The sequence below is a fragment of the Prionailurus viverrinus genome, chromosome A3 (assembly GCF_022837055.1).
Source record: "Prionailurus viverrinus isolate Anna chromosome A3, UM_Priviv_1.0, whole genome shotgun sequence".
Classification (NCBI taxonomy): Eukaryota; Metazoa; Chordata; class Mammalia; order Carnivora; family Felidae; genus Prionailurus; species Prionailurus viverrinus.
The window spans coordinates 35,636,845-35,655,980 of NC_062563.1; the positions used below are offsets into that span (position 1 = coordinate 35,636,845).

The window sequence follows — 19,136 nt, forward strand, 5'->3', positions numbered from 1 at the left end:
GAAGTGAACTTGGGTTGGGGTTTTCATAGGTGACAGCGGCCCAGAAGCTGATAAGTCTAACAATGACACCATAACTGACTGGATGGGGAGGCAGGGTTTCTCAATGTCAGATGCTGCTGCCAGGACACCCATATTTCTTCTCCTGCTTCATGGAGAAAAGAATGGCCTGCAGCATCCTTCAGGTTCTATGTGAAAGATATCACTGGAAGCACGCCTTGAGGAAATTCACCCGTGAAAGCACCCATGAGTGGAAAGAGATATGGATTGTTTTGCTGTTACAACTGACCAACACCTGAGAACTCACCTTTTCTGTACCTTAGAGAGTTAGCTGTAACACTAAGATATACACAAGTCTTTGTTTTATTAACTATGAGGGGAAAACAAACAACACATTGTTGTCCTCTGAAAAAGGGCAATTCTCCTCACACTCTAGTTGAGATAATTGAGTTTGCTTCACTTTATAGACTTCTAATATTTTAAATCAATTAGATTGTTAAATCCTCACATTAAACTGATGAGGTGGTGCTATTATATTCACTTTTAACAGACGAGGAAACAGAAGCACACAGATTTGAGGAACTTGTGCAAGGCCAAATATTTGGAATTGGCCCAACCAAGATTTTAGAATTATTTGGAAAGTCTGGCTCCAGAGGGCTCTTAAGGAAGACACCGTCACTTCCTCTTTGTAAAGTTATTTCCTTAATCTAGGGGTATCCTTCCCTTAGGCATGACTACGTGACTGTACTCTTTGAAAACACAAGATTATACCTTCCTTAAATTTTCTGGGAAGTAGAGCCATTCTGTTCTCAAAGCATTCATAAAAGCTTTTATATATTCTACTGTTATATATTAAGTGTTCTATATTCTTCTTTAAAATTATATTTTGTCTTTACTAATGTGACTCCCCTACTCTATTGTGTAGTGACCAAACACTGTTTTTCTCTAGAGCTTCAGTGCCTAGAACAAAGTAGGTACACAATAAATACCTGATTAAAAAAAGAAAACTGATGTTGGAGACCAGTTGCCATTGGTGTTGTCCCTTTATGTCCTCAGCCCACCTTGAAGGTCACCTGCAGACATTTCCTGTCCATGCTGAACATTTCCTGAGTCCTTCTACCTGAAGGCATTCTCTGGCTGCTAAGGAATGCCTGATCAAATGTGGGGCAGGCTGGGTCTTGCCAGGGAATTAACTCCTGGGAGCAACACACAATCATTGAGGAATTAAAGTTGGTACATAGATATGCTTCAAATTCCTTGATGGGGCACTTCTAATGTGTGTTCTACAAATGCTCAGGCCATCCCTGGAGGACTGAGCCCCAGGTACCCACACAGCATGTTACCTGTTCATTAACCCCCTTTCTTGACTTTTCTTTTTTAGTGGTCCAAGTATTCCATTCCCTCAGAGCCACAAGGAAACAAATTCTGCCAACAACCTATATTGGCATTGAAGCAGACACTTCCCCAACTGAGCCCCTGGGTGGCCCAACTGACATTTTGATCTCAGTCCTATGAGATCCTGAGAGAGGATCCAGCTAAGCTGTGCCCAGCTCCTGACCTATGAAAACTGTCAGAATATTAATCAATGTGTCCTTTTAAGCTGTTGAGTTTATGGGAACTTGTTACACTGCAATACAAAACTAATACAGATTTTGGTACTTGAAGTGGGGCACTGCTGTAACAAATACCTAAAAACCTGGGTATTAGTTTGCTTGGGCTGCCATGATGCAAGAACCACAGATGAGGTGACTTAAACAACAGAAACATATTTCTAACAGTTCTGGAAGCTGGAGACCCAAAAGCAAGGTGTTGGCAGGGTATTCTAAAGCCTCTCTCTTTGGCTTGCAGGTGGCCACAGTCTACGTTCTCAAGTGGCCTTCCCACTATGTCTGAGTGCCCCCAGGTTTCTTCCTCTCTTTACAAGGAGACCAGTCTTATTAGATTAGGGCCCACCCTTATGGCCTCATTTTACCCTTAATTACCTCCTGAAAGGCCCCATCTCCAAATGCAGTCACAGTGGCAGTTAGGGCTTTGACATGTGGATTTTGGAAGGACACAAATTAGTCTCTAACAGCATAAAGGTTTTGTAACCAGAAAGTGAGTAGAGGTTGGAGGAACCTTGAGGAATATGGTAGAGAAAGTCTCAAATGTCATGAACTGACTCTTAGTAGAAATCTGGACTTTGAAGATGTTGATGACTAGGGCAAGTGAAAAACATTACTGGAAACGGGAGGGAGGAGGATCCTTGCTATGTAGTGGCAGAAAGTATGGCAAAATCATCTTCTGAAGTTATCTGGAAAGCAGAAGCTGTAAGTGATAAACTTGGTGACAGATTGAAGGAGATTTCCAAGGAAAGTGTGAAAGGTGCTGCCTGATGTCTTCTTTATACTTACAAGAAGAAATGCAAGAGGAAAGAACTTAAAAAAAAAAAAAAAGGAACCAGAATCTCAGGACTTAAAAGGTTCTGAGCCTCTGTAGACAGCAAAGATGCAAAAATGCAGAGACGGACTCTCAGAAAAGGCTGAAATGTGACCATACAACTCTGTTACAAACTCAGAAAAATCAAAGGTCAGAATATGCAATCACACAAAGGACTTTTTAACGTTTATTTTGAGAGACAGAGACAGCGCCAGATGGAGGGCCCTAACCTGAGTTCATGACCAGAGCCAAAATCAAGAGTCAGATGCTTACACATGGGAACCACGCCGGTGCCCCCACAAAGGGCTTTTTAGAGAAGTTAAGGGTATGGCCCACAGACCTTCTCAATCAAACCAGAGAATCTTTAGGGAGCTTAAGGGCACTGTCCCTCAGTCATCCTAGCAAGAGGCCAAAGTACAGGAGGGTTTATCTTAAAAATATCTGTAGACATAGGGGCACCTGGGTGGCTCAGTTGGTTGAGCATCTGACTTTCGGTCAGGTCACAATCTTGCAGTTAGTGAGTTCAAGCCCCACATCAGGCTTGCTGCTATCAGCCTGTCAGCACAGAGCCTACTTCAGATCTTCTGTCGCCCTCTCTGCCCCTTCCCCTGCTTGCGCTCTCTCAAAAATAAATAAACGTGAAAAAATATCTATGGATATAGCTTTTTCTGATGGACTGAACCACAGTGAAATCCATAAAGGGTCTACAAAGTTCTTGAGAAATTGTTTCAATGAAAATACTGCTAGCTCAGACCAAGGGGGCAGAGATGACAGAAAACAAAAGGAGGCTTTCAGACTCCCTGAATTCTACTGGCTTGATAAAATTGTTTTGCTTAAACACAGGCTTTTGTGATGAATAAGGGCAGAACCAGTGGGTGGAGTCCAAGCCACAGAGGATTAATCCTAAACCTTAAAACCTAATCAAGGAACTCCCAATCTTTGCCAGGCTGGATTTCAGAACAGCTTTGGACCAGTGATGACTTCTTAACTTTTATTTCCCCTGTTTTGAATGTCTACAGCTATTATCCTAGGCCACCATCATAAGCTGGGAGGGGAGGTTGGCGAGCAGATTCATGTCTGTTTAGTTTCAAGCATCTGCACCTGGAGAGGCATCCAGTCCTAGCAGCTGTACTTAATAGATTACACCCAAGTGCTTTATCCACACCTGCTCCCATTCTAACTTTGAGATGACACTCTAATGGGCAACGACTTTGAGAACCAGGGCTGGGGTGAATGCATTAAGCATGTGGGAGGGATATTGGGGACCAAAGTGGATGAGTCCCAGGGTGGACTCTGCCCCCCCCCAATGATTCCAGCCCCTTGGTGCTCATGCCATGAGTGTGGACAGGACCTGTGACTTGCTTCTAACCAACAGGACATGGCAAAGGTGATCGCATGTCACTTCCACAGCTGTACTAGATTATAGGGCAAAGATGATGGGATGTCACTCCCATGGTGATGTGACATGATATGGAAACAATGATGGGATACAGCCTCATGACTATGTTAGGATACACACATAAGACTGCTCTCCTTGAAGAAGCAGGCTGCTGTAAGTTCTACAAACACAAGGAGATGATTTTTGCCAACAGCTTAAATGCGCTTGGAAGTAGATTCTTCCTGAGTTAAGCCTCCAGATGGCAATGAAGCCCTGCTGACCTCTGGACTGCAGCCTTGTAAGAGCTGGAGCAGATAACCCAGTTAAGTCATGCCTTAGACTCCAGACACAGAAACTGAGGTCTGTTCTTTTAGGGCATTATGTTTGTAGTAATTTGTTATGCAATAATGGAAAACTAATACAAAGATTCTCCACAAGTAATGGACTGTGTGATGACAAAAAACTTAGACTCGTATCATCCTGGGTACAGCTTTTTTGGTTGAAATTTTAACCTTATACATAACAGGAGTAGCATCCAGTTAGTTGGATAATGGTGTGCTTAGAAATGATCAAAGTATTGATACACTGCTTTATTACTCATTTAAACAGAGTCAGCAATATAATTGTTTTATTTAAAATTACTTAACAGAATGATAAAGATTATAGGATTTGGCAGTGTCCCCAAAGAAGCCTGCAGCTGCCATTTTAGTGCCCCAATTTCTACAAGATGCTAAATGAGAGATGAAATTAAAGTTTTCAAGTTCCAAGCGTGTGTGGGAGTCACAGAGAGCCACATGCTTTTTCTTTCTTTTTCTTTTGATTTAGAAGGATTATTTTCAGTTAGGTCACCCCTGCCAGGAGAGAAGAGCTGGGGCAAATAAGGCATTCCTGAGAATATCATCTCCCTTTATATAGAATTTTCCAGTTATCAAAGCACAGCCATTCTCATCTGATGAGTTCAGCCGTCAGCAGTTGAGAGCAGATCACTCAGTGGGAAACCAACAGAAGTCTGGAGAGAGGCTTGCAATTGAAGGGTTCATGGCTTGACCTCAGGCATGATCAGCCCATGGAGTGGTGAGGCTGTCCCAGAGACAGCGTGAGGAGCACACGTCTGGATGTGTACTCATTTGCGTCTTAGTGCATACTTGCACTGACATTTCCTGTTCAAATATTCTGCCTAATTCACCTGAGAAGACTAGTGGATTACACCCAAAATAAAAGACTCTGCAAAGCATATGCAGTGCTCTGCAACTAGAAAATAAAGTCACGTGCCAATAATAAGAAATCACATTGAGGCAGGCATTTAAATGATATCCTTTCAGATTCTGGAGGGAGGGCTAATTTGTGGGCTACAGCTAGGTGCTTGAATCAGAAGCACCCCTTTTACTCAGAAACAGTATCTGACATCTAGCACTAACCTGCTGTGACCTTGGGAAAAATTTATTTACCTAACCGGAGTCTCAGCTATATCATCTGTTAGATGAAAAGGAAGGATGAGGTAAGTAGAAAGGAATTTTTTGACTTAGCATCATTTATGCATGCAACGCTTGTTCATGCCCGAACACACACCGTTATAATCAGGAGGCAGGGTGGTACAGTGGTTACAGCATGGGTTTTGTTTTTTGGTTTTTTTTTTTTTTTTTTTTTTTTTTGAGAGAGAGAGAGAGAGCTGAATGGTCAGAGAGAGAGAATCCCAAGCTGGCTCCTCACCATCAATGTGAAGCCCAATGCAGGGCTCAAACTTAGGAACCGTGAAATCATGACCTGAGCCAACATTGGATGCTTAACCGACTGAGCCACCCAGGCGCCACACAGTATAGGTTTTGAGTCAGAGGTTTAGGGTTTGAAACTGGGCCTCTTCCAGTTGCTGGCTGTGGGACCTTAGCAAGTTCTTTACCCTTCATAAGCCTTGCTTTCCTCACCTAAAATAGAAAATATCCCCCATTTGAAAAGCTGTGATGAAGGTTGAGACAGTGTTATGTCAGTTGTCTAGTAATGCTGTGTAACAAACCACTGCACGCTTAGTGTTGCACAATGTGCCTGGGGCTGGAGCAATGCTTTAAGCTGTAGAGATGCAAGATGTCCAGGGTGATTCTGCTCCATATGCTCCTAACTCTTCTGGATTCTCCCAGCTGCCTGAGGCGTGTTTTTCTAATGGTGATGGCAAAAACACAGAGGCAAATCTCAGCTGTACATTGCAAGCCTTTGTTCACATTACCCGACTGGCCAAGGCAAGTTACATAGGAAAGTCCAAAATCAAGGGGTGGGGAAGTAGTCAGTCCTCCATGAGGCTATGGCAAGAGGAATGAAGAACTGAGTTGAATAATTCAGCCCAGCACAGATGGGAAGCTCTTCTGTAGGCTGGGCTTGATCAGAGCCATGATTGATCACTGACATCTCTGATTATGGTTTTTGTTTGTTTGTTTGTTTGTTTGTTTTTTCCCAACCTTCTCGATGCCAATCAATCTTTCTGTGTTACTTGAAGCACAGAAACTAGAAAATTACTAGAAAAACTAGAAAATTACTCTGGCTCAAAAATACCACCATTCTCCTCACCTGTCTGACACTGCAATAGAAGCTTCTCTCTTTGGAATTATTGTCTTTTTCCTGTGGTCCTCCTATCAATAGCAAATACTTTGGAGGTAGGGAGGTATACAAAGTAATCATTAACCCATTAGGAAAGAAGGGCAGAGGATGAAGAGAGAAATGGTATGGGAGTATGGGGCAAAAGAATGCTGCTGGGTCTTTGATATTAGATCTGGGTACAACTTAGAAATGGGGTAAATTTGAACAAATTGATCAACCATGGTCTTCTCCAAGGAAGAGGTTATTCTCCCCAGCCTTTTAGGGAGTCCAAAACCTTGGCCTACATTCTGAAGCACTGGTTTTAGGAATGAACTCAGCATTTCCACTTTAACAACCTCCTCTGACTTCCCAAGTGAGGGAGAAGAAATGCTCACCTCTCATACTGAATGTGTGTAGGATTCTCTAACACTTGGGCAGTGATGGGGGAGGGGGAGATATGAAGGGTGTGGAGCCCCCCCCCCCATTCCTCAGGTCTCCTTGATGCTTCCTCCACACGTTCTTGCCTTCCCATGATTTCCAGCCCTGTCAAACTTGCGCCTGAATCTAGACTCTCCCCAATTCCTTTAATCCAGGCCAGGTAATGTCCCACCCATCCCAGCCTATGGTCTGGCCCTCATCTTCTCTTTCTCCCTAAACCCTTTTCAACCCAGACTCCCAAACTGGAAGGCTTCACCCACCAACTACCCAGAAATCTACCTGTTAACAAGGACGAGGCTCAGCACCCACTTGGAGCAGAGCATGAGCTTCTTCATCTATATAACTGGTTCCTTCATCTACACAACTGGATTAAAACTATTTAGTGGTTATGGGATCACCAAAAAATAGTATTAAAGATTTTTTACTCTTCACAACACTCTCCAATGTTTAGTAACAATATTCTGGGTTTGGGTCAGGCCTGTTTCCTATGATATTTCTACATAATCCACAGATTACTACAGGTTTGATGCCTGCTTTGCCTCACACCAGCATCTGCTCTGGGACTAGTACTGGGTTCAAACAATCCTTGAGGTGGACACAGAACCCGTGCCTATATCCTGTCAATGTGTGGGAGCTGTTCTATCTCCTCTCTGGAGTCAGAGGAGGAGACCACGGTCACTGCAGGGATGCTGGCAAAGGCATTTTCATCTGTGAGAGGAGCCATTCAGACACAGACCTGTCAGTTAGTCATAGATTACTTCCCAATACAACCAATATTGACAATCACTTAGTACATGGTACATTCCTATTCGTGTTTATCTTCGTCTTGAGGGTGACTATGGATACTAAACTCTTGACAGGGAGTGACTGTGAGCATTCCTTCATGAGGTCTTCATGGTCCAATCTTCACTTGGAGCCTAGAATCCATCTCCCAAGTTCCAGGATCATGGACTAGGAAAGCCCAGTTATTTTGTGCTTGCTTCAGTGAGTTGCAGGTGTGGGATCCTCTCATTTGTGGTTACAGAACTGCCACCCTGGGTGTCAGGATGAACAGCCAAGAGGCCTGGAGGAGGAGTGTGTCTAATATTCTGCCCTCCTCAAAAGGGAGGAAGGGGTGATACCCGCAGTGATAACCTTCCTGTGATGGTTCCCTCTCCCCTGAAAACATCAGCCTTTGTTATTTGTGAAGTAACAACTAGGCCATCTGAGTTTAAGGCTGCCCCACCTTTGAAAGGCAATGTTAAGGCAGTTTAAATAAAACACTGCAGGGAAAGAAGAAAGACGGTACTTATAAGTGGTTGATGACAGTTTTTACTTTTTTAACTTTCGGGGGCGTGGGTGTGTCTGTGTCTGTGCCTGTGCGTGTGTGCGTGTGCATTCGTGTATCCGTGCATGGAGTGGGGAGGGGCAGGTGTGGGACACATCAAACACTAATTTCATTGATAAAAGCAAAAACTGCTTTCAGAAGCTTCCAGATATGATTGGATTATAGAAATGAAGGTATACAATACATCTGGCTTTGGTTTTGGCTTGGTCTATTCCTTTGGAACAAAGGTTACCTTGTGCCCAAGTCTAGTCTCCTGAATTTAGGCAAGTGAGAGAATTTAGGGGCCAGTGTGATGTTTCTCTTCCATAGTCTCTGCGGCCATGGGAAGTTAAGAAGGCATACTAAAAATTGGAGGAGGAATTCCAGAACACTATAGGCACCAAAACAATGGTTACCCTCACTGGTTTTGCAAGTGTGGAAACACCAGTGATAACTTCAGCAGAGGATTAACAACCCCTTTCTCCTCATGACTGTGTTGGTTTCAGTCAACTCAACAGACACTGCTGTACATCTTTTCGGGGGTGTTTTTGACGAGAGGTTTTAAAATACCAGTTATCTGCCCAACAGACTGCCTTTTATAATTAGATTTTCCTTCTCAAAAAACTTAGTCTTTAGAACACACACCCTATTTCTTCTGTAAGAATGTTTGTCAACATCACGTAGTCAGAAGGACTCCCTGAATCTCAACTCTTCATGCCTATTTAACTAATAATACCCCTAAAACCTGCTGGATGGCATATCAAAACAATAGAGTTGGCACAGTTTAAATTGGATCTGACCTTTAAATGAATCGATTCATTTCATAATAGAACAATTTCTTGATCCGCAACTTGAGTCCCTTGTGCATGGGGGGTTAACTAATGGCAAAGTCCTGCCTGTGGCTGATGAAAGCCACCCATCCAGACCCTCTTACCCATCTGACCACATCTCCTGCTCCTCTCCCCGACCCACTCTGCTCTAGCCCCACAGTCAGCTGTTTGTCCTTTATAGTCTCCATACCTTTTCCTACCACAGGGTCTTTGCACTGGTTTTTCCTTCCATCTGTGAATTTCTCCCCCTCCTGGGGATTCTCCGGTTCTCTTGTCACCTTCCCAGAAGGACTCTACTCAAGGACTCCAAAAAGCTTCCCCATACCCTCAGTTGCTTTATCTTATTATGTTTTATATTCTTCACATTTACTGCTCCTGAAGCTGTTGTTTGCTTATTTTTAAATGATCATTGTCTGTCTTCCTGTGAGAATTCAAGGTCCCCAGAACAGGCACCTGGCACTCTTTGTTCACAACAGCAACCCCTGACCCAGAACAACACCACGCACACAGTGAGCATTCAATAAATGGATGAATGAATGAAATTAATATAAAAAAATTTTTTGTATCCTGTGGGTTTTAATGATATAGATCTTAGAACTGGCTCTGAGTTAACAAACAAGGTTTGGCAACCCTGTGCATATTCTTAACAATGCCATGATCAATATTTTTATATTAGGCTAAGTGTTAGTTTAACAACACATTCAATTACCTTATTATATTTTATGTGTTTTTACTGTTGTTTATGTGCATTTATTTTAAGTGTTTATGGTTGAAGCAGCCAAGAAAAATTAACATACCCCACCTCTGATTTTCTTGAAATATTTGAGAGATTGTGACAAATTAATATATAACTGTATAAGGTACTATGATTTACAGAATTAATTTAATAATAAGGGATATTTTACTAAAAAAACTGCTTAACAGATCTGTAATTTTATCACATTATTGACCTAAAGTAAAACAACGGAATGCATTCTTCTCCACATGCTAAAGCTCTTAGACAATTAGGATCTGGCCATGTAAGCTTGCAAGAGAAATATTAGCAGCTTCATTGTATGGTAAGGAGACTTCTGTTCAAAGAAGTAGGCAAACCACTTATCTAAAGCCATGCAGTTTATGAATCGGCAGACGCCGGACCTCGATTCCAGTGTGCTGGCTCCCTTCCATTTCTAAGTGCCCAGCTGGGTGAACACCAAGGTACTGAATTTCAGGTTGTAAGAAAGGCGCTTCTATGTTCAATAGTATATTTCAGGGGCGCCTGGGTGGCGCAGTCGGTTGAGCGTCCGACTTCAGCCAGGTCACGATCTCGCGGTCTGGGAGTTCGAGCCCCGCATCAGGCTCTGGGCTGATGGCTCAGAGCCTGGAGCCTGTTTCCGATTCTGTGTCTCCCTCTCTCTCTGCCCCTCCCCCATTCATGCTCTGTCTCTCTCTGTCCCAAAAATAAAATAAACGTTGAAAAAAAAATAGTATATTTCAGTAGAAACAGATCTAAAAGGAGGAAGATGTATAGCCACAAGGACTTAAGAAGAAAATTATGAGGAATCCATGAGCTTTAAGAGGGCACCCAGTGGAAAACATCGGGATGAAAATAGAAGGGCAGGAGCCACTCAGCCCAGCTGGAAGGTGTGTGAGGCTTTCATGTTATAAGACATTAAATAGGCATGGGAGCCAAAAGGTCATGATGGGGCAGTCCTCAGCTCTCAGAATTTCTGCGAGTCATTTCAGCTAAGAGCATAACAACCACCTGATACACACTTTAAACCCCTTGGTGACAACTCTCAAAAGGTGGAGGTGGTACTCAAAGAAAACATCCCTCCAAACTTAATTCTGACCAATGAGGAATTGCACATCAGCCACATTGAAATGAGAAGGATCTTTGGGAGAAACTCTTCCCCTGGGTCAAAAGGAAATAAATGCCAGAAAATGTCAGAGAGTTGTCTTGTACTTCAAGAAAGTTGATTACAAACATTTTCAAGGAAATGATGAAGCCCACAGAAATGCAACTAAGAAGGATGATGTGGCTCTAAACACGTAGATCCTGAATGCAAAACTGTGAATCATGAAAACAGAGAGAGGATAGAGAGTCACAGAGTAATTACAATGGAAGCATTCTTTGATGAGCTTTTTACATAAGCTCTGCTAGGGGAGAATACAAAATGGTGCCACAAGTCCTCAAGAACGGAGTGGCCACACATGAGCATTTACCTCTCTTGATTTTTCCCTGTTTCTGAGAGTAGGGCAGTTTTTGATGTGATGGTCGGGGTTGGGGGGGAGGCGGTTAATGAGCAAGGAGAGCCTCAGCTCTGGAAGACTGGAAGACTAGAAAACACTGAAGATGACAAAGATGAAGCAGACCCAGAGAATTTTGCTTTGGTATTCTCTGTGATTCTTCAAACTTAAAAGATACAAAAAAAAAAAAAAAAAAAAAAAAAAAAAAAAAAAAAAAAAAACTGCCAGAAAGGATTGAAAGATGAATTAGAGAAGGAGATGGTGAGTAAGGATGCAGGGATTTTCAATGATGCCACAAGTCTCAGTTTAGACAAATTATATTCTGTGACACTGAAAGGGATGGAGTATTACATTCAATGATCTCTGAGACAATTGTACAGACTAGAAGATTATCAGCCAGCTAGAGAAGACAAAAATCTCTATTTTCCCCAACCCGCCCCCCCCCCCCCCCGCCACCTAAAAAGTATTGGTAGTGTGTGAGGAGCAAGTTGTAGAAGCCACAGATAATCAAATTTGATATCAGCCCAAACATAGTGGCTCTCAATCTTTTTGCCCTCAAGAACCTTTTATAATTATTAAGGGCATACCACAAAATACTTTGGTTTATGTTGTATCTAGTAACATTTATTGTATTTGAAATTAAAACTGAGAAACATTTAAAACTTAAGAGGGGCGCCTGGGTGGCTGAGCTGGTTAGGCATTTGACTCTTGGTTTAGCCTCAAGGACATGATCTCATGGTTTGTTAAGATTGAGCCCCATGTCAGGCTCTGCACTGCCAGCATAGAGAGCCTGCTTGGGATTCTGTGCCTCCCTTTCTTGCTGCCCCTCCCCCACTTTCTCTCTGCCCCTCAAAATAACTAAATAAGTAAATAACATTAAAGAAAACAAAACAAAACAAACAAAAACTTAAGAATACAAGCACAAAGTGTGCCTGGGTGGCTCAGTCAGTTAAGCGTCTGACTCCTGGGTTCGGCTCAGGTCATGATCTCACAGTCTCATGAGTTCGGGCCCTATGTCAAGGCTCTGTGCTGACAGCGTAGAGCCTGCTTGGGATTCTCTCCCTCTCCCTCTGCCCCTCCCCCACTTACGCTGTCTCTGTCTCTCTCAAAATAAATAAACTTAAAAAAAATAAAAGAATACAAAGCACCAATCCATTAGGCATCAGACCCAGTGATGTCAAGACGTATCACATAGCTTCTGGGAAACTCCACTGTACATTTTGGAGAGAATGAGAGCAGAAAATGCATATGATCTCTTAGCATTAGGAAAACAGGTTTGATCCTGCAGACTCCCTCAGAGAGAGAAGTTCTGGATCATACTCTGAGAACTGTTACACAAAAATTTCTCACCATGTCCCCAAGGAGATACAAATATAGATGCTCATAACAACATTACTTATAAATAGCAAATACTTGCCAATATCCTTTAGTAGAGAAATGGGTAAACTATAAAAAAAAACCCTCTAATTTCTAAATAAACTCATTTTCTGCCTATCAATATGATTTACAGCAAAACAATGTTGTAAAAAAAAAACAACTTGGAGAATATTCTATCCAGTATGACATCATTAAATAAAATTCCAATATGCCGTGGAACACCTGGGTAGCTCAGTAGGTTGAGCGTCAGACTTTTGATTTTGGCTCAGGTCATGATCCCAGGGTTAAGCCCCATATCGGGCTCTTCACTGAGCATGGAGCCTGCTTTAGATTCTCTCACCCCAGGGGTGCCTGGGTGGCTCAGTCGTTAAGTGTCTGACTTCAGCTCAGGTCGTGATCTCTGTTTGTGAGTTCAAGTCCCGCATCAGGCTCTGTGCTGACAGTTCAGAGCCTGGAGCCTGTTTCAGGTTCTGTGTCTCCCTCTCTCTATGCCCCTCCCCCACTCATGCTCGTTCTGTTTCTCTTTCTGCCTCAAAAATAAATATTAAAAAAAAAAAGATTCTCTCACCCCATCTGTCCCTCTCCCCTGCTTGTGTACTCTCTAAAATACATATATATATTTAGAAATAATAGTATTATTTGCCATATATATATATACATATATATATATGGCAAATAATACTATTATTTCTTTTTTTTAAAAAAAATTTTTTTTTGTTTAACGTTTATTTATTTTTGGGACAGAGAGAGACAGAGCATGAACTGGGGAGGGGCAGAGAGAGAGGGAGACACAGAATCGGAAGCAGGCTCCAGGCTCTGAGCCACCAGCCCAGAGCCTGATGTGGGGCTCGAACTCACGGACCGCGAGATCATGACCTGAGCTGAAGTCGGATGCTTAACCGACTGAGACACCCAGGCGCCCCTATTTCTAAAGCCCTACTTGAAACTGAAAACCAATATGAAGCAAGTATTAAAATATGCTATCTGTTCATTTTAAATAGAGGATACAAAGGCTTTTTAATATTATCCTCTGTATTTTTTTTTCCAGCATCTTTCAAATGATTTCCAGGCTGTTACCAAGAGTGGTCATTAAGTTCTAACTTCAGGCCACCTAAAATAATGGTTCTTAAAGTGTATCCCACCCCCCCCCCCCACTCATCAGTAGCATCAGCCGCATCTGAGGGCTTTGTTAGACCCACAAATCACAAGGCCCACCCCAGACCTCCTGAATCTGCATCTCTAGGTTGGGGCTAGGGAATCTGGGTTATGGCAAGCCACTCAGGAGATTCTGATGAAAGCCCCAGTTTGAGAACCAGAGTGCAAGAACAATGTGATCATTCAACCTGCCACTTAAATAAATGCATCTAATTCAGCAGAAATTTTGGTAACATTGCTTATGATGCTTTGTGGACAAAATGACATTAGACATAAAAAGGAATTTCTCAAAGACACTTACCAAATGTCCTAAAAGGATCCCCCATATCTCTGGGGGTTCAGATTTTCTTCGTTTGTCTACGTGCCTTTGGCTTGAGTACATGAACTTTAACTTTTGACACAAATCTGAGCTAACCTGTGGCTTCTGGTTACATTTCTGACCATTTGGACATCCTGGTCAGCATAAACTTTGATCGATTACACCTTATGTGGATGAATTCCTTTATAATTACCTAAATCAAAGTTCTTAAAGTGCGGTTTCCAGACCAGCAACATCAGCAACACCTGGAAACTTATTAGAAATGCAAAATTCTGACCCCATCCCAGTTCTGCTGAATCAGAAACTTGGGGGATGGACCCAGCAATCTGTGTTTTAGCAAGCCCTCCAGGTGACTTTGACAGGCTATAGTTTGAGATACACTGACATCAATAAATCTACACAGAAGAAGAGCGTCCTGGCAAGAGTGATATGCAATTTAAAGAAGGTTCCGAATAGGAAAGGCTGAAACACTAATCAGAGAATTAATCGCAATGGCGAATCTCCATTCAGAACCAGCCTGCCTAAAGCTTACTGAAGTGCTACACACTTCTTCCATTTACTGCTTTCGTGTGGTGATCTCTTATTTTTCTTTGTCCCCTTTAAAGGACAGCCTGAAAAAATTAGAATTGTTTGGTCTACTTAAATAACTTTGCCAAAATGGCTTTATCAGCACAATTCTTTTCACTCCTTTCTGTCAATTCCTGCATAGCTTATTTCGAGGATTGTTCTGACTTCTGAGATAGATTCTGCATGATTCATAATATGTTAAAACTATGGAAGATTCCTCCAGAGAAGGCATTTCCAAAAAGTAGATCATACAAACCACGTGGCATACTTTGGCCCCTTGAACGCTTTTCTGATTCTAGAGATGCTATGGAGTCAGCAGGATTCTCTCAGACCAATATTGTCCAACACGTGTCGACAGCACTGACTTCACTAACAGGATCTGGAGGAGAGGATCAATCCATAGCAGTTGGTGAAAGTATCAAGTAGAGATTTATCGGGTGTCCTTCAGTTCAAAATGTTTGATTAACTCCACTCTTTCTGGGGAAAATTCTACCTAGCTGATTACTGTTTTGTTATTCCTTGTCCATTCTTATTTTCTTTCTCACAGGCAAAACTGTGCCTGAGGTCCAATTTGCATAATTCAGGCCTGGGTCTCTACTGGAGATATATTTTCCCGTCATCTTGCAGTTTGCATTTAAGTGCCTATAACAAATATTATAATTTCATACAAACTGGAGGCTCACTCATGGGCATCAGGGCTAGAAAGCCCATAGAGTGAGTAAGTGAATCATGAGGCCCAGAAGTTCAGCAGTTAGGAAACCTTGGTCCAACTCTTAGCGGAGCTGGCAAATTCTGTCAGAGAGGTTAATGGGCTAGCCCATCTGAGAAATGGAATAAATGAACTAGAAGTCCTGTTAAGTCCTACCTTCACCAAGCATGGTGGATTATCACTGAGATAGGAACCTCCTCCTTCACTGCCAGCCAGGCCCTGCTAGGACCCAGATGAACTAAAAACCACAGTGTGTAGATAATACTCTGTCCTTACTCAATAATAGACACACTCTCTAATAAGACAATGCATGTCCTGGGCCTTTAGCTAGGATGTTTTTAAGACTCTGTCTCCTTCTAGCTTGTTCCTCATCAAATAATAATGACACTCAATAACTGTTTCACTGGGGCGCTTTTCCTTCACCATGAGGCTCAATGGCAGAAAATTTTTCTGGGCACAGTGCACATTCCATTGTTTGGGTTTTATAAAAACTTGGGATAGGAGAAAAATAATAAAAAGAAAGAGCAAATTCTTTCACTCCATTATTTACTCATTAGTTAAGCATTAGCCTTCTCTTAGGGAGAAAATCATGTTCAGTAGTAGGATATGGCCTAATATCAAGCCGTAGAGTTGGTTAATTGGTCACTTTCTTTTTAAAATTTATTTACTTTTATTTTTTCAAGTAGGCTTCACACCCAGTGTGGAGCACAATGCAAGGCTTGAACTCATGACCCTGAGATCAAGACCTGAGCTGAGACCAAAAGTCAGACACTTAACCAACTGAGCCACCCAGGCGCCCCCTTTTTTATTTATATGTTTATTTATTTATTTGGTTAATTTCTATTAAATACCAGTCAATATCTCTTTTAAATGGGAGGTTCCTTTTTGTCCCCAAAGATGTATCTTCTCCAATATCCACCTTTTGAATATTTTACATTTTAGCTGGCCTAAAAGGTTTCTAAATCTTAATGAGAAAATCGAATTCACAAAATTCAGGATTAGAAGACTCTGTATTTATCTTTGGGTGGGACAGACCTACCCATTCAATACCAGAACAGAATGACCAAGACTGTGTGCACATGATGGAATGACAATTCTACTTTACTTAGCTCAGGTGGTATGTTGTAAGAATTTCCTGTAACTTATCAGCCAGGCCTCTTTCTCTGCATCCTTTAAAAATGCATCCACTTGTTTTGCCTAATCACTAACACACAATGTACTCAATATTCATCTTTACACAGAAGAGGCTACTTCATGCAGCTCAGATGTCTGCTAATACAATGAACAAGAGACCTATTGCATAACATGATGATAAACTTCAATGATGTTTAACTCCCATAGGGAGCTTTTGGACATTTTTTTAGTGGTCTACGGAATTCTTATTCTGAGATGCAGAAGGAAACAGCAATGACTGAATTTCCTTTGTAGCCTCTTGACATTTTGAAATTACTGTGTCTCCTTTCTGCTTTAATGCAATTATCTTCATGAACATACCTTGCCAAAAATCTACTAGCCACTTCTTTAAGGTAAATTATATTGTATTCTGGGACTCAAATGATTCATTCTTATTTGAAACAGCTCTCTCTTAGACAATGAAGACAAATATGAATATATATGTATATAAACATGATTATATATAAAAGATACATATATGTGTGGACATGTATGTTTATGTGTGTATGTGTATATACATACATATGAATCATTTATTATTGTTAAAATCTGTTAGTGCTATATTTGATATGCAAGTTAAACATTCTAAAGGGCAAATTCAAAACACCTAAAGGTTGCCTATTTCATCAGAGGTTACTGACCACACTTACCAGAGGGGGTAGATAATATTCTTCAGTATGAAGACTAGCAAACACCATTTTATTTATTTATTTTTATTTAAAAATTTTTTTAAGAGAGAGAGAGAGAGAGAGAGAGAGAGAGACAGACAGTGTGTGAGTGGGGGAGGGCAGAGAGAGAGGGAGACTGAACTCCCTGAAGCAGGCTCCAGGCTCCATGCTGTCAGCACAGAGCCGACGCAGGGCTTGAACTCACCAACTGTGAGATCATGACCTGAGCTGAAGTCGGACACTTCACCCAGGCATCCCAACACACACCATTTTTAAGTAGAAATAAGACTTGTATATTTTGTGATTGCATTTTATGTGTTTGATTAAAAAAAATCTCACATCTGAAAGTTGCAGTTCCTTTTCATGTGCTGCAATTTACAATAAGTGGTGAACATTATAATCACTGAAGAGTAAGTGTGGATAATCAGCAGATACTTAAAAACAAATACATGATTTAGGCATTTTCTAGCTTGCCTGTAAATATGGTACACTGCATTAAATGAGAACATGCTTCTTAAGCCAACATAAAGACAGAATCCTCACCATACCTTCATAGGAGCCAGCTGGATGGGTGTGATGCAGGAAGGGTCTACCATGGGCTTCCGCCTGTTGGCCGTGTCTGCTAACAGGCTGTGCCACTGCTGCGGGAGGCCCGTGAATTTCTGTTCTTGCGGATCAAATCCAGTGTGAACCCTGTGTTCAAAGTTGGATGGACCAGATATTTCAATCTTTTTCTTTTTCTTTCCGAACATGATGCAAAGACCTGGGAAATGCAAACAGAAAAGAGATAATGTTTGTATCTCGCCAGCAGAAGATGATAGGAAAACTATCCATTCGCAGTTCTGTCTTTTCGATTATTCCTCTAGGTATCAGCAGCAAAAGATGAAAGTTGGATTTTCAGGGGGTGTAGATATTTCACTCATGATTTGTTTTCTCCTTGCACTTGCCATGTGGAATATACAGTTCCCTGCCCAACTGATTTTGGATTTGGCCATGTGAACTGCCTTGATATGCACTGTGCAGCAGTCCGGTGTGGAGGCACTCTGAGTAGAAGAGTAGAAGGCACTCAGAGTAGAAGGCACTCTGTGTTTCTACTTTCCTCCTTGTGCTTCTGGTGGGTGATACTCCCTCAGCCTGCATCCTGGAAGGAGAGATGCATGAAGCAGATCCAAATCCAACCTCCAGTCTGAAGCCGTGCCCAGCTGAGCCACAGGTGACTCATGAGTAAGAAATCAAGGCTTATAATTAAGCCACTAAAATTCTGAACTTGTTATGTGGTATTAGCAAAGCAGAAGTTGACTAGCACACAGGGAGAAGCATCTCAAAATTTGGTGTGCACTTGAAATCTCAAACCTCTGTATGGACAAATATATGTTTATACATGAAAAATGAGGTTAGTAATCACATTCACCATATAAAATTATTATTAGGATTAAACTAGTAAACATTGGTAAAACACTCTGAAAAGTCCCTGGCACAAAGTAAGTGCTACAAATATAAATAGATCTCTGAACAAATAGAGAAGAAAGTTGACTGGCATTGCCTGCAGAGAAAGGAGCTGGGGAGACAAAGCAGGGAGAAAGACCCATTTTTTCACTGTATATTATGTTTAGAACTTCGTAGCATGTATGTTGCCTATTTGAAACAATGTAGTTTACCTAATTAAAATATACCTTGTGACCAGGATACCTCTAGAAAATATTTAAAATAGTCACTGTGTGCTTTATGGTACCGAAAACATGTCAGACAACCTGGGTTTGAATCCCAGGTAGGTCGCCTATTCACTATGATCGTAGGTAACTGCTTTTCCATCTCTCAGTTTTTTGTGAATAGGACCATCATGATCATTTGGGGAACCCTGAAAACAGTGTTGCAGGCATTATAAATGATGATGGTTTGGCTTCAACGTTGCTTTGTTGGGAAAGCCTTCCCTCAGCCTTTAGGCTTGAATAGGTGAGTTATACATTCATATAGCTCCATGTACATATTCTTCCCAGCATTTACCCA

At 41.7% G+C, this 19,136-nt stretch overlaps 1 protein-coding gene across 1 annotated transcript in view; it reads right to left on the bottom strand.

The window, feature by feature from the left end:
- The window catches only part of PAK5 (p21 (RAC1) activated kinase 5), a 102,067-nt gene extending 84,186 nt beyond the window's left edge, over positions 1 to 17,881 (bottom strand). Inside the window, exon 1 of the mRNA XM_047853680.1 lies at positions 17,678 to 17,881. Coding sequence (XP_047709636.1) covers positions 17,678 to 17,881 — 204 coding nt within the window. The remainder of the gene's footprint in view (positions 1 to 17,677) is intronic.
- Positions 17,882 to 19,136: the final 1,255 nt, after the last annotated feature.